Source organism: Rattus norvegicus, chromosome 3, assembly GCF_021556685.1.
Source record: "Rattus norvegicus strain SHRSP/BbbUtx chromosome 3, alternate assembly SHRSP_T2T, whole genome shotgun sequence".
In the NCBI taxonomy this organism is placed as follows: Eukaryota; Metazoa; Chordata; class Mammalia; order Rodentia; family Muridae; genus Rattus; species Rattus norvegicus.
The window spans coordinates 88,422,788-88,447,650 of NC_141536.1; the positions used below are offsets into that span (position 1 = coordinate 88,422,788).

Consider the following 24,863-nt stretch of genomic DNA (forward strand, 5'->3'; position numbering starts at 1 on the left):
AACTGAAGTTCACCCTCCCACTTCCTCACCATCATCCGCACACCCCCAACTCCCCCACACCCTGGGTCACCTTTAGCATCTCAGCTGCCAGCAAACCAGAATCAAAACTGGGGATTGCCTTAATTCACCTAGAAACAGGGAACCACAGACATGGCTGGGTTTTTTTTTTTTAAAGAATCATCCACTATGTAACCAAATCTCATTTACCCTAGGACTTCAAGAAGATCAATAGTATGGTTTAAAAAAAACCTGTAGAGACAGGAAAAGGATCTGCCCTTCAGCTGCAGTCTTCTCTGCACATCCCTAGAATTAACTCCATAACCCACATGCTGGCAAATCCTTCCCCCATTACCAGGGGGTCTGTAATCTAGACCGTAGGTTATGCTTTGGCTGGTTCTGTTGGCCAGCCATTCTTAACAGTCTGGAGTTTTTCTGGTGGAATGTAGGAGTCTGTAAAGCCAACAGCGTCTCTGCCAGCATCTTCACCCAACCTGGCTCTTCCCAGATTACAGATCCTCAGAGCCCTGTCCTAGGTGTCTGACTTCCGGTTAAAACGGAAGACATACGACACACTAAATACCAGACCATATAGGCAGATCTGGCTGAGAGGGAAAAGTATACTGCCTGCTGAGAGTTGCTTCTTCTGAGAATTTGTAATAGGAGTCAAGTCTTCATTTTCCCATGAAGTGTTGAAAACGTTCTTCTGGACTCCTCTGGTGTTAGAATAACTGGAGCTGTTCCAGAAAGGTGTCCTGCTAGTTGTCAGAAATCAGTTTCCCTTATGTAATGTCTTTATTTTGTGGTATTAATAATCTATTAGCCAAACACATGAAAAAGATCACAATCACTTATGGGAATCTTTGGAGCTGTTCATTTGATTAGGGGGAAAAAAACCAATTGAGGTTGCCTCTGCTCCCCCGACAGGTGTCATCCTGGGAGCAGTATGTGGCGGGCTGCTTCGCTTGGCGGCTCCCATCCACCCTGATGTGGTCATGTTGATAGCCTTCCCGGGGGACATCCTCATGAGGATGCTGAAGATGCTCATCCTCCCTCTCATCATTTCCAGTCTCATCACAGGTGACAGCGCCTTCCTAGTGCCTGCCCGACTGTGGCATAGCCCTCTGCTAGCTTTGGAGATCAAAGCAGACTTTCTGGTTGGCAGAGTCAGTAAACTCAGCTCTGTATCATTGCGTCTCCGGTCGCTTTCCCGTCTCTGAAATGGGAGTCCTTGATCCTAAGAAGAAAGACAATACATCTGTCGTTCACGTTACCGTTCCTTCTGACAGTCAAAGGTGCAAAGGAACAGCTATGTATTAAAGGGGCTACTACCTTGTTATGTCATTCTTAATGTTTTCAATGTGTTCAGAAGCTGATAGGGATCATAAGTGAAAAAGTGCACTGCCTTGATTATTCCCTTGGCATTCAGGAAGATATGAGCTGAAAAGAGATTAAATGTTAGGCATGAACGCTGAAGGTTTTTATAGAACGATATACTTAATATGTGATAACATGCTTTCTTATTCTATTTTGGCAAAAATAATTAATTGCTTTGAGTTTTTCCTATGTTTGAACTTGTACTGATAATCTTCTTCCTACTGGACAGTATTATTGACACAGGGTATGATGTATTGCTTAGTGACTGGTTTGCAGTTAATAGTGGGATGCTACAAGCTGCTTGCCAGTGAGCTTGGTGGCCTTCAGAGCTGTCCTCTGCGCTGACACCCTTGTGAGGGAAAGGAGGTTCAGTGACTCCAGCTGACTCAGATGCTGGGCCAGTTATCCCAGCCTTACAGCAGAAACACTAGCTTTCAGGTTCAAGAAATTCAGCAACCTGAATTTCTCATAACTAATCCCTGGAGTTGAGTGAATCTGTGCTTCTCTCCAAACCGGAGATGTTTTTCAGGTCTGTTTGGTAGATTACATGTAAGCCAGCCTGGTGGACAGACCCAGCTTCCTTTACCCAGAATTACACTTTGACTTCTAGAGAGAAATGGGTCATACATGGGTCATATTAATTCAGAGAAATTCACACAAACTTCTTTCCTGGCTTGAAGAAAAGGACAGCTCTCAAGAAAAGGGTTCTATCTCTATTTAGTAAAGGTAGGAACTGAAACCAGGAAGTGGGCACACTGAAGAAACAACTGGAGAAAAAAAACCCAGCGGAGGCTGAGGTCTGTATGACTTGACTTGGAGTTTCCTCTGACCGCCCTCAGAACAGATGCGCACATGGTACTGCTGGGAGCTGCTTCTTAAATGTGTCCTCCGATAGCCACATGAGGTTAGACACGAGGGCCACCATGCTTCAACACAGGGAGATGGGAGGACCATGTTGGCTCTCCATTTCAGTCTCTTGTAGTATATTCTAAGACATGTGACCATGACCTTGTTGTCCCAGCTTTTGATTTTCCTAAATAAGAACAATAAATAATAATAATAACATACAAATGAAACACTATTCTTGGCTCAACCATGGATTAGAGAAGACAACTGAAGGCCATGAAAATGGAAAAGGCACTATCTTGGAATCAAAAATGGAAAACTCTTCAATGTTATTTTCACATATATAATAGTGGTTGACAAGTAGGTTGAGGTCAGCCATCTGTAAACTGTGAGTCACCAACTCCACAGGTTTTCAAGAATCTCAAAAATAACCTTAGAAAATAGAAATGTAAAGTGTGGAACTGGTCACATATTTAGTCGGAGGAGTGTTAGTTGACCACCAATAGATCTGAATGGTAGTAAGCCAGGGGTTTGCAGGTGTAGAGATGGGGACATGAGTAGAAAAGAACAGTACTGATCTTTGTGGATTTCTTTTAAACCCAGGGCTGTCAGGGCTGGATGCTAAAGCCAGCGGCCGCCTAGGCACGAGAGCCATGGTATATTACATGTCCACGACCATCATTGCCGCTGTGCTGGGGGTCATCCTGGTGTTGGCCATCCACCCTGGGAATCCCAAACTCAAGAAGCAGCTGGGGCCTGGGAAGAAGAACGACGAGGTGTCCAGCCTGGATGCCTTCCTGGATCTCATTAGAAATCTCTTCCCGGAGAACCTGGTACAAGCCTGTTTCCAACAGGTAACCCAGAGCCCCAGGGTCACCCCAGTCCAATCTCCCACCTAATCCATGATAGTTTAGAGATAGTTTCAACTCTGAGTAGCAGTTTTCTAAATATGTTCTGATCTCTTTCAGGCCTGAGTGTTGCATGATGTGCTCTGGAGTATTCTAGGGCAAGAATCAGATGGCTTCTCTCCTGGAATAGTTGTTGCATGTAGCCTTACTATCACTCTGAGATTCACCTTTTCCTTTCTCCTTCTTGTTTCTGTCTCTGAGTTGCATGCAAACACACGTATACCAGTCTTGTTCATAACCCTCTAAATTGTCCAGTGGTTCTCAACACTATCCCAAAGCTCTGTGTAGCCCTTAAAGAAAAAAGAGCCTTACTTAATCTGTCCTATGAAATGAGAATCTGTAATCCATCCTCAACATGAGACAGAGGAGTGAGTGTAATTTTTTTTAATTGGGAAAACAACGTGCAGTGGGGAGCCAGAGACGGGAGGATCCCTGGGTTTGCTGACCAGACAGCAAAGCTAAATCTGCAAGTTCTGGGTTCACTGGGAGACCTTGTTCAAAACATAATGGGGCGAAAGACCAAGGTAGACACTGATGTCAGCCATTGATTGGCCTTCACATACAGTTGCACACACGTGCAAGCACAACCACCCATAGGCACACACACACAAGTTTATAACCTTTAAAAACAGATAATCCTGCTAAATTAAACCACCTAATTACCAGCCAAGGACTTCTCTGTTTTTTGTCCACAGAGCCAGCTAAAGTTGGCACATACCTCAGCCCCCATTAGCTCATGAAAAGACTAAGTTGGAGCCTGTGTGTCCTTCAGCCATTCTCAGGGAATCATTGAAGAATGAAGTTAATAAGACAGACAGCTTAGAAGAAAAATCTCCATTTCCAGCCCTTAAAATGCAGTGCCAACTCTCACTGAGCCCACATTACATTGGGCAGAGATGGGTTTTTCTGATTTTTAAAGGAAATGATGGATATTTAAAATGAGAAATTTGTTCATCATCTTGACTTTTTTGATCAGTGACAGCATGCATGGAAATATCCCATATGTATATATTCATGTATGGAAATATCCCATTTTACACCCTAAATATGTATAATTAAGTCAATGAAGACTTACGTTAAAGAACCCCACTCCAGACTGGAAAAGTAGGAGGAAGAGTGACTAGGAGCTGGAGAAGGGACTCTTCCTGAGGTCCCCGGTCATGTGCTTTCTAGCCTCGCTTTGGAGGATGATGTCTCCTGCTTTGGAGTGGTAGATTAGAGTAGCTGCTGAGTCCATTTTGAAACTTTTGAAATGTGTGTTTTGGAACTATGAATTCTAGGAAATTTGCTAAGAGAAAACAGGAGGGGAGGCATGAGAGCTCCTAGGAAGGACAGATCTGGATCTTCTTTCTGTGTCTGGTCATATCTGTTCAGATACCTTCATTTCAGCCTGGGAAGCAAGACCGGCACTTGGAGCCATTGCTCTGCTGCTGTTGGTTGAGCTTCTATAGTGTCAGCCATATCCACACTTGGGTTGCTCCGTGGCTGATGGAGGTCTTTGCCCCATGGCACAGCATACTGTCTGGACTGTAGGGGATAGAAGACTGCATCAGGATGTGTTCCGTCCTGGCCACCATCCTACATCTTCCTATGACAACATAGTTTTGTTTCCCCAGCTATGACCAGGGTCAAGAGCTCTTTGAGTTGGGGTAGTTTGAGGAGTAGCAGTGTACAATCCTTTACCTGACAGGGAGAATGACTGTAGATCTTTATCTAACTTTAAGGGCCTTGACCAGAGAAGACCATTCTTACAGAGTAACACAACAAACAGAGGATTAGATCAGTAGAATCCTTTCTGAATCCCTGTGACCTGGCAGGGAGTATTTTAAAATTGCCTGTTTTGAGTGAAGGGAGATTCCTGACCAGAGTTAGAAACTGGCAAAAAGAGGAAGGATAATAATTCCCAATAGAGGCAGCCTTCTGTGCTTTCATTGGCTTGCTCAAATCAGACCCTGAATGTTTAAAAGTAAAATGGCCTCCCATCTGTTTTTAGGGACCGATGAGTGACGAAAAGCTTCCATATGCTTTATATAACACACAGGAAGGCAGAACTCAGCTCAAGTAGTCACTAGTGGGCTCAGGTCAAATTCAGGTTCTTATTCTAAGAAAGCTTGAGTTAGGGAAATAATTGGTTTTCTACTGAAAAACAACCAGTGTGGCAGCTATTGTTATAAACAAAGCTACAAGTAGCTGAAAGCGGTAGTCTGGTAAGAAGGAAGGTGTGTAGGCCAATTAGGAGACATCTGTGAGTTTTCTAACAAGGGATGCTGGTAAGTTGGACTTGGGTACCACAGCAGAAATGCAAATGGAGTGGTTCAAACCCAACATGTATGTGTTCGTGCATGGAAATATCAGCTGAGACCTGGATAGAAAACCTGTTCAGTGTGCCAGTGTACCTGTCTCCTCAGCTTCAGCTGAAACCCCTTCAACAGGAAAGCTAGATTTTTTAAGTCAAGCATGATTCGTGTTGAATCTGGCTTCACAAACTAACTAGAAATTAGGTCTTGGGTTATTTGTAGGACATGAAAGATGTGACAGCCTTAGCAACCCGCCTCCCACCAGATCCTGCTTGTCATCCTTTACCAAGGTCCATGACAGTCTCTTCAAATTAGTCCATGCTTTGCCTTCTTCTCCTCTCTCAGGTTAAGTCTCCATCTTTGTTGCCTAGAGTCTGGCAGCTACCTCCAGACTGGTCACTATGTGGTTTCTCTTCATGTTTCTATTGCTCAGGACTTGAATCATGCTCTGCTTATGTCACCAACTTTGTGCCTCCTCTGACCCTGTACAAGTGGTATGACAAGGCTAACGTGGAAGGCATTTACTTCCTCCTAGAGAAGCCTGCCCATCGTTTCTTTTTCCCTGATCTTGTTATTTCAGTGAGCATTGCTAACTGTTAAGCCCAGCTACAGAAGGATCAAGTCAGTATAACTTACCATATGGTACAGGTGGTGGGAAGAACTCAGTGGTTGTGCTATTTGAGTTCAAGTGTCAGCTGTGCCAGTAACTATGATATCTGAAAAGCCAGCTGACTTCTTCCTGCATCGTCTTCTGTATCTATTCAAGGTTCAGCCATCTGTCACCTCTGATGTGCCAGCACAGACATTTTAGGATTTTGAATGATTTCTATTTTAATGCCCTTGAGAGTGGTAAATGTTGAGGCTGAAATGTGAATTTTTGCATTCAGGATGCCTGACACCTTTAAAATTAGACCCACTCCATGGATGTCGAGGAATAGCATGGGAGATGCTTCAGGACTATTAGGCAAGAGTGAGTTGGCTTAGTTGCCTGAACGAAGTGTATATTTCCCACCTTGTATTTGAATTATACAATCCCGGAAGGTGGCTATTGGGTAGCTGTCACCTCTGATGTCCAGATAGAGAGTCCCAGAAGAGTCTGGTTTTGGAAGAACCCAGGGCCTAGGACAGGCTTCTGATGACTCTGTACATCATCTACCTGGGTCTCACAATTTGGAGGAGCAATTAAGTTATACTCATAATACCATCCCCCAATCATCATGGGAAGGACAAACGGACACATCCTCTAGCTGTAGCAACTGTGCTACTTAGGGTACTTAGGGTAATCTTGTTAATAGGACAGTTGCACCCTACTGCATACACAATAAGCTAATACTCTATTAAGAATATAAACATAAAATATTTCCCAGCTTTATTAACCTTGTTTTGGAATTTCATTGTTGTAGTTAACATCTTGGGAAGCTTCAACTATATGGTTGACCGGCTAGGTTGTTGTTGACCTTTTAGACCAACCCTCACCTTTTTTCCTTTTTCCTCCTTGCTCCGTTAGATTCAGACTGTGACAAAGAAAGTTCTGGTGGCACCTCCATCCGAGGAGGCCAATACAACCAAGGCAGTCATCTCCCTGTTGAATGAGACCATGAATGAGGCCCCTGAAGAAACTAAGATCGTTATCAAGAAGGGCCTGGAGTTCAAGGACGGGATGAATGTCTTAGGTAGGCATAGTAGTTGTTGATGTCTTTACCTTTGACTCTGGACAGTGGACAGACAGCCTTTCTTCTCAGCAGTCACTCAGTTCTTAGCCTCCCAAGGTTTCTTCTCAGAAAACCCAGTTAACTGTCCTCTAGGTGGCGCAGAACGTTCTCTCTGGGGAACAATATGAGAGTCACTGAAACAAAGCAGAGCCATGAAGAGAGACAGGAGGATCTCAGGAGGGGGACCCCAAAGGGACAGATGCAGCTAGACCCCAAAGGGACAGGGCAGCTGGAGATTGGGGAGGGGAAAAGAGGAAGGAGCTGACATTTGTCAGGCATATTATCTAACCAGCCATTTAATGAACTGGGATATCCTTTTCTTTTACTTATTAAGGTTTTTTTAAGGCGTCTCTTTGCAGAAGCACCATGCTGGTTGCCCCATCCTAGCTTTGAGTCTATAACAAATGCAAAGCTACTAGTATTGAGCAGAATTAGATTAGTAAGCAAAGGGGCATCGCAGAGTACCACATGACCTCTCCTCAAGCTTTATGCCTCTCTCCATTGCATCCATAGGTTCTCTTTAGCTGCACAGATGTGGGTTTAGGGAACACTCACTGGATGTCTGCTCCTGGGCAAGTCTTTCTACTTCTCTGAGCCTCAGCAGTATATTGGAGATGGGATTGGCCAGGGTTTGTAGACTGACCGTTGTAAAAAGAAAACGAAGTCATTGATGCCTATAAGGCACCCTAGCGCATTCCGTGAGCTCTGCTCAGACAAGCTCTGGTCATTATTAAAGTGGGTGAAGAGCCAAGGAGCTCAACCAGAAAACATTCCGTGAAATGTGGGGGTGAGGTTTCCCTCACGGATCGGCTCCAAATTTGCCTAGACTTACTAATCACCCGGCCATCTCAGGGCTTTAAGGTGGGCCCATTCACCCCATTTCCATCATCCTTCAGTTTAATGGTGTCAAAAATGGGTCATTTGCCTGCAAAATGGAAAAATATGGAGAAATGCAAGATCTTGCAAAGAAGCTTCTAAGGACTCAGTTGAGAACTGTTTCGACATGGTGAGCTAAGTGGTCCTGTCCCTTTGTCATCTAAGAAATCAGATGCCCTTGACTCCTTGGACTGTCATCAGATTAACTTGGATTTTTAGATCTATAACAAATAACAATAATTTAGTGTAAGCATGTCCTAATTGCGGGCATGGGCTAGACCAAAAATATTAAAAAATAAAAAGGTTCATATTATCTGAAATTCAAGATGTGATTGGCAGCACTGTTAGATTGTTTTGTGAACTCCACGGACAGAAAGAGAAGGAGGCAGAGGAGCAGGGCAGCCCAGAAGAAAGCCTGTTGGGTGAGAGAGAGGGAGGAGATAAGCTGAGGGGGTTGCCAGGCAACAAGCCATTAGTAAACACAGTTGATAATCAGTGACAGGCCAGAGGTAGTTGTGGGGGAGGAGGAGGAAGTGAGAGGGTTCCTCTGAGAAGGAGGCTTTTCCGATAACCCAGAAGCCTCTGCAAAGATATCTACAACCCTTTCAGGGCCTTCTCAATTCCCCGGGGCCCTTCTGGTGGGTCATAACTTTAGATCCCACCCTCCTTGACAAAGTAACCGCTGATACTCTGGAGTGAATAATTCAGAGGACTCACTAGTCTTTCCAGAGGCTTAATGGATTCTAGAAAGTCACATGACCTTTGACTGTGCCCGGGGAGTTTCAAAGTACTGGCAACTCGCTCAACCCCAACGACCAAGTCTAAGAGGTCTTTGTTCAAGTGAAATACCCCTGTTCCAGTGAGCAGTTTCAATTAGGCAATGTTTACCCAGGGAAATGGCAGGCTGAATCCGGCATTCCATCCAAGTGCGCAGCAAGGCACTGTGAAGCCAAGGGAAGTTAGCTTGTTGAGAAACTTCCCATTTGCCAATCACAGTGAAATAAGGTTCTTTTCGTGGCCTTGGCAGGGCAGCGTCAGTGGCTTTGTTTTTTGTTTTATTTTTCTGTATTTCTGGTCTTTGGTTTTTGGAAAGCCCCGAGGACTGAGCCTTGCAATACAGGAAAATACAATCGTGGCTCAGCCTTCCACTTCTCCAAGGACATGTTTTTCTCCTAAGTAACCTGGAGAGCTAGTTTGTGGTACAGCACACCTATTATTCCAGTACTCAGAAAGCTGAGACAGGATGATCACTCAAGGACCGATTAGAGCTATACATCAAGACTGCTCTCAAAAAACAGCCAAACAGATGAACCCCCAAACAGATTCTTGATCTCCACCTTAACTCCAATTGCTTAAATTGGTGCCAAGTGCGCTCTCTCTCTCTCTCTCTCTCTCTCTCTCTCTCCCCCCGTCTCTCTCCCCCTCTCTCCCTCTCTCCCTTTCTCCCTCTCCCCCTCTTCTCTTTCTCTCTCTCTCCCCCTCTCTCTCTCTCTCTCTCTCTCTCTATATATATATATATATATGTACACACATATAATTATGATTTGATTTTCTTAGACATAAGTTCCTTCTCTCTGAACCTCTGACTTTATTTACCTTTTGGTTTCATTCATTCATATACATATAAATATAAATATACATATATATATATTCATAGATACTTCAGTGTCTGATGTTTCTGAGGGGAGTCTTTATTCTAATCTCTGGGACCCTAAGACATTGTACATTATCAAATAGCATTAACTAAGAATAATTGGGCTTCTCAGGCTGAATCCTCACAAATAGATTCTATGTCACCCAACAAACTGCCCTCCATGGCCTGAGAGAGGGGTGGAGGAAGAGCCGAGACCAGATATTCCATGTTACCATAAAATTGGTTAGCAATCTGAATACAAGGGTTGTATTATTTTCACTTAAGAGGGATGGGATCCCACCAAGTGCGGTTGACTAGGTTGATGAATGCTTGATGTGGAAAAGGAGGGTGACTTTGGGGGAGTGAGAACCAAAGGGTAAATAAAGTCAGAGGTTCAGAGAGAAAGAATTTATGTCTAAGAGAATCAAATCATAATGCTGTAACTTATCTGATAAAAGCCAAAAATCAGGCATAATTGCATAGCATAAGGAAAGACTCGAAAGTAGCCCTACTAAACAGACCAAGGGAGGGAAGAGGGAAGAGGGAGAGGGGGGGGGGAGAGAGACAGAGAGACAGAGAAAGGCAGACACAGAGACAGACAGAGACAGACAAAGACCAAGACAGAGATTAAAAAACGCCCAATTCTTCAGGATCAGAGAACAAGCCAAATGAACAAGTATTGCTCTGTAGCTGGGAGAATAACCACGACTTATACTCCATGAATGTAGTCAAAGATAGGTCATCAAGACTGGGGGGGTCCAGGAGCACACAGTGATTACAATTGAAAGTCTAGACAGTTCCCAGGTAGTGTGGAGAATACTGTTAGCCAAGTACTGTGCCTCAGTCCCTGATGTATTAAGATGAGGTACTAAGGTTGGGAGTGAATCTTCTGGAAAGAGAAACCAGACTTGGTCTTTGAGGATCTAAAGTCCAAGGGCAGATCACCAGGTCCTTAGACACAGGTGAGAAGGGTTGAGTATAAAATTTGCCTCAGAATGTAGTCAAATGAAGCTGCCACTGAGAGGGTAGGGAGCGAGCTCCTCAGATCCTTCCTGCCTTGGGTTAGTATTGACACTGGAGGCTGATGTGTAGTTGAACTATGATATTTAGAAAAGAGAGAAGATGGGTAGGTAGGTATTGGCAAAATCCAACAATGAACTTTACATTCTGGCTTTATCATCCTGAAAAGGATTAATAAGAGGGAGCATCACAAGTTGACTTTTAAAAGGGGGGTTAACTGGAGCTTCCTAGCTAGTTTGGACTTCTTAGTTCCAGTTCCATCATTCTTCTTTCTTCTTTCTTTGCACTGTAGCTGCAGGGAATTCCCCGGGTGAAGTGTACCTCAGAACAACACCTAAATAGTCTAGACAGTTCTCCAGCAAGGACCTTATGGACTAGTTGTCTCTGCTGTTCCCACAGTGGCTCCAAAGTCTGCATGATAATCCCCAAGTTTGACAGCTCCTTCCTGTTAATCTATGTGGTAATGGGAGCTGTGCACACATGATTTGCTAAAGTGAGGAGGAAGAGAAGACATTACCTTTCATTTGGGAATGAAAATGAATTCAGTTTCTTCGAGGAACTCACACCTCAACTACTTAGAGTTTAGCTTGCTCAAGTGAAAAATGTCAAGAGAAGCAATAATTATGGAATGGCAGGGGCAGGGCATTCAGTGTGAAATGTTATGCTTTTTTTCCTTTTAATCCCTAATTTATCCAAGGGTGACTGACAGGCAGAATTAGCCCTGTACATACATCACACATATGTTCTCTGAGGGGAAACAGAGCAAATGCTTTGTCATTTGTCCTTCTGAGTAATGTTATCGCCCATAGGTCTGATTGGATTCTTTATTGCTTTCGGCATTGCCATGGGGAAGATGGGTGAGCAGGCCAAGCTGATGGTGGAGTTCTTCAACATTCTGAACGAGATTGTCATGAAGTTAGTGATCATGATCATGTGGTAAGTCTATTCATTCTGACTTCACTGTAATGGTGTCATGGTCCCGGATAAAGCCTTGGGGTCCCCAGAGGACAACGGAGCCCTCCCAGTATGAAGAGTGGGTACAGACCAAAAAGATATGGAAAAGGGGAGTGAAAAATTCTTCTCACTTCCCTCTTCTTGCTTCCCTTTCCTCCCACACACATCGGACTTCTCACCTAATTCTGTGTGTCCTTTGGCTTGAGAATGGGTCTTATTGTCTCATACTTCCAACCCAGCCCTAGCTGTGGTAACAAGTTCTAAATGACTTGCATGGCCCAGATATTTCTTTCAGTTCAGAAGACTGGAAGTCTGAAATCAAGGTGTATAATCAACATCTAACACATTCATCTGAGTTGTAAGAGAAATAATTCAGAGTGGTGAAAGAGAGGGAAAGCGCCTCCTGGGTCTCTTTTCTAGAGTACTGTTGTGGCCTATGTCCACTGCCGTAACCACACACTGCAGGCTGGGTAAAATTATAAACAAGGGATTTTTTTTTAACCAGAGGTCGAGAGGCTGGGAAGTCATTAGCAGATTTAATATCAGGTGAGGGGCTGGTCCTTGTAGATGACTCCCTTCTGTGTGCTCCCATGTGGTGGATAGAAAAAAACGGCTCTCCTATTGAGACACTAATCACATGGACATGAGACACTAATCACTAGCTCACAGCCAAGCGGCCCATCTCCCAAACCACTGTACTGAGGCTATGACTCACCACAGAGGAATCTGACCGGACAAAACCATTCAAACTTAGTAGACACCAGTCCCATTCATCAGGGTGCTACCTAATCGCCCCCAAAGCCCCCACTGCTACACATCCGGTAGTAGAATTTAAACATTTAAATAAGGGGAGGGGCATAATTCAGTTCATCAAAACAGCCAAGAAAACAAAATGAAGAAAAAGAAAACCAACAGGAGAGTAACATTCTATAACACAAACATTAAAAGAAGTTCATATCATCCCCACAGAACCACATGTTGTGATGCCTTTGCGGTTGATTCTCATTAAAACTTTAGGAACAAGAGGCTGACTGAGGGCTTTGAGGTTTCAGCGCAATAAGATAACCAAAATATTAGTCCTGGCATGAGCTCATTGAACTTTTAAAATACAAAGGGAGAAAGGGATGTTGGTAAAAATACTGGGTTCCCTGCCATTATGGTGCTGGATTTTAAGTTCCTCGGGCAATGCTAATATTTGAATGTTTCTTTTGTGTGTGAAGACTTCAGCCATGTCCTTCAGGTCCTCCTGAGTCTTCTGAGGGCCTGGTAGATAGACAATGACATGTAATGCAGCATCAGCCTCTTGCTTGAACAGTACTTCGTGTCCATATTGCCTGGAGTTTCCAGCAGCCCACACATCGTCCCTGCAGTAAATATGCATTTCCTCTTGCTGCTACTGATGCAGATGGCTTGAGTGATACAGTCTTCTCGGTCTTCCCTCCTTCCTTCACATCTGTGCCATTTCTACAGACTCCTAGGAGGAAGCCAAGTTCTTCTAGGAAAGCTAATGAGCCATTGGAATGGAGGGTCTGGATGAGGATGTCCCTGTCTGGTGAAACATTCATCCCTAAAGGTTTATAGCACCTTGTGCCTTCCTAGGCAGGGTGGGTAAAGAGGGCTGTGAGTCAGGACTATAGAAGAATTCTTTATAGATTTCTACTACCTCATCCAGGAAGGCAGGTGGGGCTTTTAAGACAAGAGGCCCATTCCCATTGTTCTTCAGGTGTTTCACCAGCTTCACCATTTAACTCAAAGCCTATGGAAAAGTCTTGGGTAAACTCAATAAGCCCTGTTAGCTGACCCCTAGAGGCTAAAGTCATCATAGCCTTTACGTAATGGTAAGAATAGTAAAAATAGCAAAACCTAGCATTGTGAGGACAAGGCAATCTGTATTATTAGTTTCACGTTTTAAAATCTGTTTTGAGATAGGCTCTCACGCAGCCGGAGCAAGCGTAGCCAAGAATGACCTAGATTTGATCGTCCCTCTGAGCACTGGTGTGTACCTCCATGTCTGGATTAAAAATTATGATCATTAAAATGCAAATCAGAAAGATTTCATCTTGCCACATGTTCAACTTCAATTATCGTATTATTGAACTAGCTCATCCGTTAAAGAAATCATTATCATTAAATCATAATAAAGACTTAACGAATTTTTTTTCAGTATGCTGAGTCTTGATCTGGTAACTTTCCACGTTCACATTTATTCATTCCAATAAAACCTGACAAACTGAATGCTTTCAGCAGCCCATTTCCCAGGTAATAACACCAAGCACGAAGGTTAAGTTACCCAGTGCTGCAAAGCTACCTTGTCCAGTCTCTAACTCAGTTTCTTCCTAAGCTTGAAGTAGGGAGATCTAGGAACATCTGGTTACAAGCTATGTGACCTTAAGCACATTCGACACATTGAAACCCTAGTATTCTGATTAGAAAGAAAATAACTGTAAAACCCATGTTGCGTGAAGTTGCTCAGAGAATTAGGAGAAGTGGGAACCCAGTCACTAAAACTGTTCTGTGTCCGGAAGGACCACAGCATTTCTGTCAATGAGCCCATGTTATGACCATCAATACCATCTATACCCCCAGCATCTCTGCACAGTAGCTCTTTAAGGAGTCTGAAAACCCCATGGTTTTGTTGTAAGTTTCATATCCTCATTTTTTTTTGAAAATTCCTTAAAACTGTCTTTTTTTCAAACTCGGAAAAACTTAAATAGAAAGCAAAAGTTCCCGTCTTCCTCTATCAGAAAAGGAAGTTTCTGCCCTTCCTTTGTTTCTACTCTTGACTATTGCCCCTCCACCATCCACACTGTTTAAGAAAAGAGCATTCAATGATGCCTGTTAAAGCAAGGAAGGAAGGTTTTCTGCAGGGCTGCCACAAAATGTATAGTGGCCATAGCAACGTGTTACAGTGATGCAAAAGGGCTAGGCTCAGACCCAGAGGTCCTGGGAAGATGGGAATGTATAACCAATGGAGTAGGGGCACATCCAGAGTCAGAGGATCCTGCTAACATCCTAGCAGGATTCTTGTTGAAGCTGGGGCAGGGAGGCCAGTACCACCTGGGGATGGGAAACTGAGGAAAGCTGATCAGAGATGAAGAGCCACACACTGAGGGTGGGGATTCTTGCCAAGCCGAAACATATTTTAAAGAAAGGAGGCAAACAGAGCCTACAGGAGGAGGGGTCTAACTGAAGTTTGGTAAAGCAAAGAATTTTTTTCCTCCACCCATTTGCTCTTTCACTCAGTAAATAATCCCTTCTAAACTGACCATGATGAATAGCTACACAGGATTTCTGCCCTCATCGCTCTCACATTCTAGTGAAAGGAGGGAAGGGAAGACAGACGAAAAGAACCAAACATGAATTCAGTTAGTAATACAGACAACAAAAGCAGGGCTGTGGGATAAAGAGTGAGGGAAGTAGACCAGAGTGACCATGAGGGGCTGTGTGGGGACAAGGTGTGGCAATGACCTGACAGAAAGGTGGAAAGCTGAGAGGAGTCCTCCGAGGAAAAGAAACAGGAAGTGAAAGGCTCTGGAGCAACAAGGATCTGGAGCAGTGAGAGAGGTTAAAAATGGTGGAAGGAGTGGAGCTGGAGAGGTGGGGTGGGGGAGGGGGAGGTGGTCAGAGCCTCCAGGGCTTTCTGAACCCCTGAGGGGTTAGATTTCATTGAATTGTGATAGGACTCCCCTGGGGGACAGCAGAACTGGAAGCTGTGTGTTGTCACTTCTTCCTATCTGTTGTAATTCTCAACAATAGCTACAATAACAATTGCATTTCTAGAGCCTGGACAGTGACAGTGTCTCTAGAAACACTTGAGACCAAACCAGCGTGACTACAGGGTGGCACTGAGCCAGTGCCTCGGCCTCGCTCCACTCCACAATCCGTCTAATCATCTGCACCAAGCCAGAAAGCCCCAAGTTAGTGAGTTAGGACCTCATTGGTCTGACATAAATGACAGCTGAGGGGAATGGTTTCCAAAGGTCAACCAAGGAATATCTGCTTTTTATCACTTGGAAGTGAGAATTTTGTTCATGAAGTATCAACGCTCAGATCAGAATTATCTGGGGGAACACATTAAGACATAGACGTCCCAGTACCAGGTTTTAGTGGGAGCCCAGGGCACGCACCTTGATATCAGGCAGCTCAGGGTGTTGTGGAACCACTGGTTATGGGTGCACAGACTTTGACTGGGTTCTGGATAGCTTAACTGCTGTGAGTGAAGGTGAAGGTGAAGGTGAAGTGGAGAGCGACCCTGCAAAGGCCAAGAGTCACAGTGGGCAGAAGCTGGAATCCATGACACATGGACTATACGTGAATAGTGGCCTTGTAAACAGGAACTGGAGCTAAGAATACCGTCCACCTCTGGGTAACATGAAGACATTCCCTACTTCTGTCCCAATAACTGTGTCTTTCTGAATCGGAAATAGACCCAATAATTCCCAGATGTCATGTGGCTTTAGGGCTCTTGGGTGGAGCCTTAAACCTCTATGTCTGCTTATCTGTGGTCCTGTTTGTTTCATCTCAGAAGTTTCAAGTGGTAACTTTGACTTTGGGCATCTCTGTCACTCTTTTCCATGGTGTCTCATCTCCAATGAGCTCATTCATTGATACAGAAACCCAAGAATACAGTTCAAAGTCAGGTGTAGGAAAGTAATGGCCCCAAGTTGAAGGGCAAAGGCTCTTTTGTGTCCCATTCACACTCATCCAATTAGGGGTGGACAGTACATTATTATTTAATTTTATTTTAGATGTTTGAGTGCTAGGAGTAGCAAGGGCTCTTGCTTTTCATATTCCCTAGCTCTTAGGCCTGGACTAATGCCATCTACAGTGGGAGCTGGTACCCACTCCCACTGCCCGTACCCTGCATACTGGATGCTCCTAAGCTAAGCCCTTGTCTTGGTCTAGTCCATCTGGCTCTGGCTCAGACGTGCGTGCTCCCCCAGGGGACTTTATAGCTGATCTTCCTTGGCAAAGAGCCTTGAAAATATGTTTTGTTCATTCTACAAATTACCAGACCTGGGGAGAGGAGGAGGGAAAATGAAAGAAAGTTGAATAGCATCCTAAATAGCTCATAACTGTTTCTGTGGCAGCCTGGAAGGCTGACTGGTGTTTGGGAAGGAATTGACCTCTTGGTTTATGAAGATGAATCCTTCCGGGTTTTATAGGAAGGTGCATTTTCTTCAGTTATTTTACAGTCTCAGTGACAAAGTGCTGGCCCCTGGGACTCTGTAGCTGATTTATGAAATGTTGTGACTATGGGTACACCTGAAGAATATCAAATAGCAAGAGGAGGGATTGGTGTTGTGACAGAAGGCTCGTTTTCACAGTCTTATTAATGTCTAGAAAACAGTTCTCAAACATGGCCAGCTTGTCCCCCAGGGAAGAGACAAGTGAGAGTCAGACTGGAAGTTCCACAGCAAAGAGCAGAGCCACACTGATGCTCTGCTCTGTTGCTGTCCTTTCTTTCTGAACAGTTTGCTCACAAAACCATCTGCCATTGGGTAGCCAGTGAGAGGTTGTAGAAAGTCTCACTAACTCAGGCTTGGATAAAAAGGCATGGACTAGGAGAGGACTTGAGGCCCAGGTATGTTCAAACAGAAACGGTCACGAAACCCTGTGAAGAGTAAGGATTTGAACTGAGAAGGGTGGGAGAAGGATTCAGTAGTATCATGGGTGCACATGCGAAAGCTTGATCCCCACAGCTGCCTAGTGATGTTGGACTCAGCCTCTTTCAACCTTGATGCACACATCTGAAAAATGAGAATGTGTCACTGAATGAGGTCCTGTAGCCAGGGGAAGGCTGGACAAAGTCTGTCTTTCCTGCATTTAAGGACTTGCATCTGTTCTCTGGAGACTTTGTTTAACTTAGGAAAGGACTTGGGCCAGGCCTGATAGCCAAAAGGAAGGAGTGAAGGGAGGAAGGGAGGAAGGGAAAGGAGGGAGAAAAGCAAGGGGGAGGGAGGAAGGGGAGGAAAGAGGAAGAAGGGAGGGGGGAGGAAAAGGGAAGAAGGGAGGGAGAGAGGAAGGAGGGAGGGAGAGAGGGGAGGAAAAGGAAAGGAGGTTTGGAGGGAGGAGGGAAGAAGGAAGAGAAGGAAAAGGGGAGAAAGGAAGGTGAGGAAGGAGTAAGAGAAACAAAGAGAGAAAGGGTCTGCTTAGGTGGTCCTTTCTTTCCTGACCCCCCACCCCCTGTTGGAAGCCATGTCTGGGGATTTTATTTCCTCCTTAGTTATTCTCAAAAATGTGTCTATAATTGTTAATGAGTTTTGATCTTCCTACAAATATCTTATTTCTGTCAGACACCATCACAGTGTGAACAAATTCATGCCTAGCAACACCTCCACTAGCTGCTGCTGCTGCTGCTGGTGACGGTGGTGGTGGTGGTGGTGGTGGTGATGGTGGTGGTGGTAATGGTGGTGGTGGTAATGGTGGTAGTGGTGATGGTGGTGACGGTGGTGGTGGTGATGGTGGTGGTGGTGATGGTGGTGGTGGTGATATAATTATAATAAATTATAAAACCCAGACAAGCAAAAGATAAAGTTGAGACAAGAGAGTTTTCCCACATGTGGGAACAGAACAGTTTCCGTGTCCCTCTATAAGATAAGGAGAGCATACAAATGCCAATATTGGATAAATTGGTGTATGGCAGTTGTTTGCCTATAAGGAACCACGACACTGCGCTTAAGGGAGGAAGTTTGGCTTGGTAAGGAAAACTCCAGTCTTGTGGACTTTTGCAAAGTGCCACAGCTCTCCTTCGGGCTCTGTGGGCTTGGGCTAGTGACTGAACTTTTCCAAATGATGGTTTCCTTAATTACTGAGTAATAACACTGATGTTCATCTTGAAGGGCTGCGGCAAGACTAAGTGAGCCTCTGAGTGCCTCAAATACCATGAACGGGAGCCAGTGTTCTTGCTGTTATAGCAAGAGAAAGACTCCGGCTCAAAAGTCACAAAACCACATCTCTCTAAATGTTCTCCCTGGCACAGACACTTCAGTGTTGGCAGCCACCTCTCTCTTACTCCTTCCCTGCCCTTTCCCTGATCCCCCATCATTTTAAACACCCCCCCAAACTTCCAGGATTAAAAACAATGGACATTTACAAGTCTCAGTTACTTCCCAAATTCTAGGAAGGAGTTAAAGAACAAGGACGTCAAAGGGGACTCCAGAAACACAGTCTGTGTCCCTCGGCCTTTAACTCGGTGTTTGCAGAAAGATAAAACTAAAGGAGTCGAGGCACGCCCCCTTTGTTCCTAAAATTCACCTTAGCAATAAAGTTTGCCTTTGGACTTAATCATCAGAACATGCGTCACTAGGTCCATAAAACAGCTATGCCGGTCAATTCAAAGTATTGGATCTTGTGTTCTTTCTCAGCAAAACAGTGTGTGTGTGTGTGTGTGTGTGTGTGTGTGTGTGTGTGTGTGTGTGTGTGTGTGTGTGTGTAGAAAAATAAATGAATAAATAAAAAGAGGAAGGTTTTTCCTCCAGGTGCAGGTCCCTAACCTTTGAAGGATGTCTTCAAAGCTACTGTTGTTGTCTTGTGTTTTTCAGGTATTCCCCGCTGGGTATCGCCTGCTTGATCTGTGGGAAGATCATCGCCATCAAGGACTTAGAAGTGGTTGCTAGGCAGCTGGGGATGTACATGATCACAGTGATCGTGGGCCTCATCATTCATGGGGGCATCTTTCTCCCCTTGATTTACTTTGTAGTGACCAGAAAAAACCCATTCTCCTTTTTTGCTGGCATTTTCCAAGCCTGGATCACTGCCCTGGGAACCGCTTCCAGGTAGAGAGCAGGAGAAAATCCTTTCTCCATGTTGGTTCTTTTGTTCTGTTTGCTGTTTCCTGTTTATCTCACAAATCTCTATTTTCACACCGTTTCACCGTGCATGGGAATACTTTCTACAAGGTGAACACGTTGAACCTTTGGATTTTCCTGCACACTGCCGAGGCTCCTGGGTCTGCAGCTGGCCTAGAAACACAACCTCATATTAAGTGTTTAGATGTTGCACGCTGTGAATTCGAATGCCTAACGTTATATGAAGCATGAATGTAGCATAGCCATAAATATTATCCAGAGGATGTAGCATAGTGTTCACTTAATGACTCACCTGTGATTTATAATTCTTTAATTTCTTAAATTTCTTAAAGAATTTCTTAAAGAATTTCTTAAAGACAAACCTCTTGAGGTTTTGGTTAATAATTTTTCAAAAGTAGAGCAGTCAACTTCTATTTTAATACATATATCTATTTTTGTATTTTGTGTGTGTGAGTGACTGCACAGGTATGGACTGTGTGCATGGCTGGTGTCCCCAAAGGCCAGAAGAGGGAGTTATAAGCAATTGTGTGCTGTGTGATCTGGGTGCTGAGAACTGAACCCAGGTCTTCTGCACAATGCTGAGCTCTCACCAGCATCAGGAGAACCAGTTTTCATAGGGTAAATGGTGATTTTCCCCCTAACAATTAGAAACCAGTTAATTCTTTGACTTTAACATAAACTCTTAAATGAACAATTCAACCCTAATCCTTCCCACCTCAGATCCATTTTAAATGACTTGACCTGGACATAACTTAGTTCCTGCTTCTTTATATATTTTTAGTGCCTAGAAAATCCATAAGGACCTCAAATATAGGAAACAAAAATAATTTTTAATATAACCTTGGACAAATATTAGACAAAACACAACAAAACGAAGTCAAAATGCATCTAGAATCCTAGAATTTCAGAGATTGAAGAGTTTTGCTCTTTCAGACTGAAATTGGTGTTTTTCTTCTGATCACGTGTCTTCATGTCATGAAATTGAGCTGAGATCATAAAACCCCAGGCAGCTCAGAGCCCAGCAAATGCTGAAACCCACATTCCAGCTGCTGAGCCCATGACTTGTTCCTGCTAGTGACATCCCCACTCGGTGGCCCAGCATGGCTGGGCATTCCAAGGCCCTGTGCAGGCTGTCAGAGTCTTCTGAAGTGAACCAAAAGCCACATGGGAAGCCGAGCTGTATTTGCATATTGCAAGACAGTGAGATTCAATATGAATAGAGTGTGAGCTTTCTGCAAAAGGCGGAAATGTGTGCAATTCCGGGGGCCAGATTTAGTATCCTGTTTCTGGAGATTAGGGGAAACACTTCAAATTTTCCCATTTACTTCCTGATGCTTTAACTTCTCTGTAGATGTATGTCCATATCCCTGCAAATGCTCCTCTTCAGAGAAGAGATTAGCCATCTCCCTGCAAATAAAAGCCAACCTTATTTTGTTATCTGATATGTGGTATGCCACAATAGTGACAAGGTTCAGACAGTGAATAAAATTTTGAGGAAGACAATGAACCTCACCAGATAAGTGTCTTTTCAGCTAAGAACAGTAGGCAATAACCTTGTAGTTAATCTTCGTATTTATAAAACTTCCGTTTCTTACTATGCTACTCTAGAAACTTCTCTTTATTTTTATGGCTCAAGAGACCAAGAAAATCATAGCTATTAATATAGATCTTTGCTAATATTTTGTGAACTTCATCATAATATACAGGACCTAAAAGGCTGGAGAAATGGCTTAGCAGTTAAGAGCACTTGCTGCTCTTGCAAGGGACCTGGGTTCAGTCCCCAGTACTTGAATGGCAGCTCACAACCACCTGTAACTCCAGTTCCAAGGGGATCCAACACCCTCTTTTGGCTTTCATAGGTACCAGGCATACACAAACATACATATAGGCCAAACATTCAAGCATGGAAAATAAAACGAAATACTAATCCGCTGTACTGTACTGTACTGCACTCCAGCCCAGAGGTGTAAATCTACAGCATGTTGGTCCAACAGGACTCTGACAAACATCTCTGCCAAGCTCTCTGGCCTTAGGATGATACATTGTAGACCTGCACCTTCTGAGTCATGGGAGTGCACACTGGCTGTTTTGAAAGGCACTGCCAATTAACACTTCAGAAAGTCCAGAATGCAATGTTCCCACCAACTGTGTTTGAGTGTCCTTCCCCACCCACTGGCCAGAGCTGGGTCTTCCACATCTGTGTAGCTTTCATGGATTCCAATCCTATTGGTGGGAAAGCTACTCAGCAAATTTGCATGCATTTGATTACAGACGAGGGAAAGCAACTTTTTAGTTCTTACTGCCTTTTCCTCCCCATTCCTTGCCTCTTGAGTCATGCATGGGCCAGCTTGCTTTTCTCCTTGTGGGTACTCATCCTTTCCTGGATGGTTTTCAAGCTCACATTATGTATATGAATTATTAACTCTTATACCACATGCTACAGATAGGAAACCTCCCCTCCTAGACATCTGTCTTGGAAATAAATACTAATTTTTTGGCACTGGGAGTATTTTATTTGTATAAAAGACTGTGAATGCTCTCTTTTTTTTTTTTTAAAGAAATTCAGTTTTGCTCAAATATTTTTCTATTCACAATTATAATATAATGCTTTCTATTTCTAATGCTTTCATGAATTTGTCCTTAACTCATTTCAAAAATTATTATTGTTTTTCTTTTGAATAGCCAGTTATCCTAGTAACTTTAAAAGACAAGACTACCTCCTCTCCATTCTCCCTATGGAGAGGAGGAGAGGGAAGTGTGAACCGGTCTGCTCACAGCAGTGGGAGCTCAGGATGTTCGCTTCTCATGGTGACAGTCAAGTAGCAGAGATGGGACTAGAAACAGAGTCAAGGCTTACGAGCGTCAAGGTCCATCCAAATGGCCTATATCCACTTAAACCTTACATCACAAAGTTTCCAAACAGGGCCATTGTCACAATAGGAACACTGAGGGTGGCTGACCGGCTCTTCTGGGTGATTGTGAAGAGCATGCTGGGGGGTGGGGTTGTACCATTTCATAGGGAGAATCTCAATATTGAACATTATTGTTAGCAACATCCTTGAGCCTCTCAGATGGGAGCCAAAAAGCAATGCCAGAGCGTCAGTATGTCAGCACGGGAAAGCACTGAGGTTCTCAAGTCCTAGTTTGGATCAGTTGAGTCTATGTGGATTTGCAAGACATAAACATAAAACATAATCAATAGAAGAATAGGAACTGTCTTCATGTTTCACAAACCATTTGCCCAGTCTCTCTGTCCAAAGACCCTTTGATTACATTTTGGAAAACTAGATGCAACAAGAAAAATTAATACATTTTAGTGATCCTGCAAGTCTGCGTTGAGCAATGTGGTTGAGAATCCCAGCCACCAACAATGACTAGGTAGCCGGTTTAGATCAGTGATGGTATTTAGGAAACTCCCTGAAACAGTCCCAGGAAGTGAGGAGAGGGAACAAGGGGGACACAATGACACCAACCCCTGATTGAAACAGCTGAGACAGCAGGCCAGGACCATGGTATCTCCTGAATGCAAATGAGAACACAGCCTCTTTTTTTACTTGGGTTAATAACACTTTTGTAAATGACACCCCCACCCCCAACACACATACCACCTGATCAATCGACTTCTTCTACCATAAGACCAACGGGAGGTATTACAGAGCCCAGACCTGTAATCACAAAAGATGTTCTGTCTGGTAAGATGGCTCCTTGGTTGTGGACTTGGGTGCCTCTTAGTTTATAGCTTCCAGATTTATTGGTCCTGAGTAGGCCCAAGAATCAGCACATTTCCCAGCTGACCTTTTTCTCCCACTCTGAGAAACTGAGACCCTTCAGAATATGACCAGTCAACAAGAATATGACCAGTTATAACCACTGTGAGGGAATAAATATGACCAGGGATTGAAAACACCTCCAAATGCTGCCTGCACTGGAAACTTTCCAGTTCACTGAAATAGAATAAAAGTAATCAAAGCAAGACAAACCATAAAGCAACCAGTGCTGTTTGGCTCCTTTGCTTGGTTTTAACATTCTTTAAGCCCTAATCTCCTCCCCGCTGTTGTCTAAAAGGATGTAACGGTCTGGCTGTGAGGAAGCCTTGTTCTCTTAGGTGTCCTATTTTAGAAGATATAGGAACATGTCAAATGTTCTAGCCTCTCAGGGTGGGCCATGTGGGAGGATCACCAGCCCATGCCTGGGGGAGGGGCACTGAGAGTGAAGTCACTCCACACCACCTTTAACTACAGATCACATGATTTTCTGCCCTGTCATTGCAGAGACTGAGGACTGGCTGGTAGCCATGTGTCTGGGAGTTTGACTGTATGTCAGGCTCCCCAGTGGATTGTTCAAAGCTTGGGTTCATCCTAAAAGGTGCACAACATGTTTGTCCAGCATTCTCCAAGTTAGTAAGCCCAGCTCAAGATGATTCCCAGGGGCTGCATGCAGTCTGTGCTGTCATTTTGTTGGAATAGCATTTCTGGCATGAAACTGTGGGTCATTCAAAAATTCCTCATTATGTTTTGCTGTTGACAGCTGACATAAATTTTTTGCAGCCCAATTCGTGTGCACAATCAGATGTGCTTCAAGATTTACCCTAAGATGGAGACAGGGACTGAAGGACAGAGAACTTCTTGGCAGGCACTAAGTAGCTCTGAGAAACCTGAACCAACTAAATATTTTGTTGCCTATTAGCAGCTTAATTAAAATTGTTCCTAGTTACTGCTTTTTTTTTTGCAGCATCATTCTGGTTTGTGCTTTGTTCTGCCTCTAAAGCAGAGTCTCTCTCTCTCTCTCTCTCTCTCTCTCTCTCTCTCTCTCTCTCTCTCTCTCTCTCTCTCCCCCCCCCTCTCTTCTCTCCCCCCAGTGCTGGAACTTTGCCTGTCACCTTCCGTTGCTTGGAAGATAATCTAGGGATTGACAAGCGTGTGACCAGATTCGTCCTCCCAGTCGGAGCAACCATTAACATGGATGGTACAGCCCTTTACGAAGCCGTGGCAGCCATCTTCATAGCCCAGATGAATGGGGTCATCCTGGATGGAGGTCAGATAGTGACTGTAAGGTGAGTGCATGCAGAGGGAACAGAGACATCCGTCTCCCCGTTCCCACTCTATTCTAACGTCACTTGACAGGAGCTCCTTGAGTTTCAGCTCTACTGAGTCCACAGTGGAGGAAACTGGCCAACTTCAAAGAGAGAAGATTGCAGCAGGAAGGAAAGAGGCTCAGTCCCATCTACATGTATTGCATACGCCCACTGGAGCCCAGATCCCATTTGACTGTCAATAGTCCCATAAATCTGGCCGTGCAGCTATTTCTAAGTTCATTTAACACACGAGGTTGGAAGTATTGTGGTTTGTCTAAGGCTATACTGCTACTCAGGAGCTGGCATGGCTGTGCCTGGGGCAACTTTTCCTGATTCTGGGTCCAATTATTCTGTTATT

General features: G+C 44.1%; 1 protein-coding gene and 1 long non-coding RNA gene across 4 annotated transcripts in view; one reads left to right on the forward strand and one right to left on the reverse strand.

The window, feature by feature from the left end:
• Slc1a2 (solute carrier family 1 member 2) overlaps window positions 1-24,863 on the forward strand; it is a 130,456-nt gene that overhangs the window by 77,342 nt on the left and 28,251 nt on the right. For all 3 annotated transcript variants that reach the window (NM_017215.3, NM_001035233.2, NM_001302089.2), the window contains 6 exon segments: window positions 925-1,077; window positions 2,824-3,074; window positions 6,933-7,098; window positions 11,476-11,602; window positions 19,165-19,398; window positions 24,290-24,484. In NM_017215.3, the coding sequence (NP_058911.2) occupies window positions 925-1,077; window positions 2,824-3,074; window positions 6,933-7,098; window positions 11,476-11,602; window positions 19,165-19,398; window positions 24,290-24,484 (1,126 nt within the window).
• Window positions 771-8,998, reverse strand: LOC147995607 (uncharacterized). The gene is made up of 5 exons (XR_015684519.1): window positions 8,902-8,998; window positions 7,128-7,249; window positions 4,507-4,655; window positions 1,330-1,437; window positions 771-1,234 (listed from the first exon to the last, which is right to left on the reverse strand). It is a non-coding gene; the product is annotated as an uncharacterized LOC147995607 (long non-coding RNA).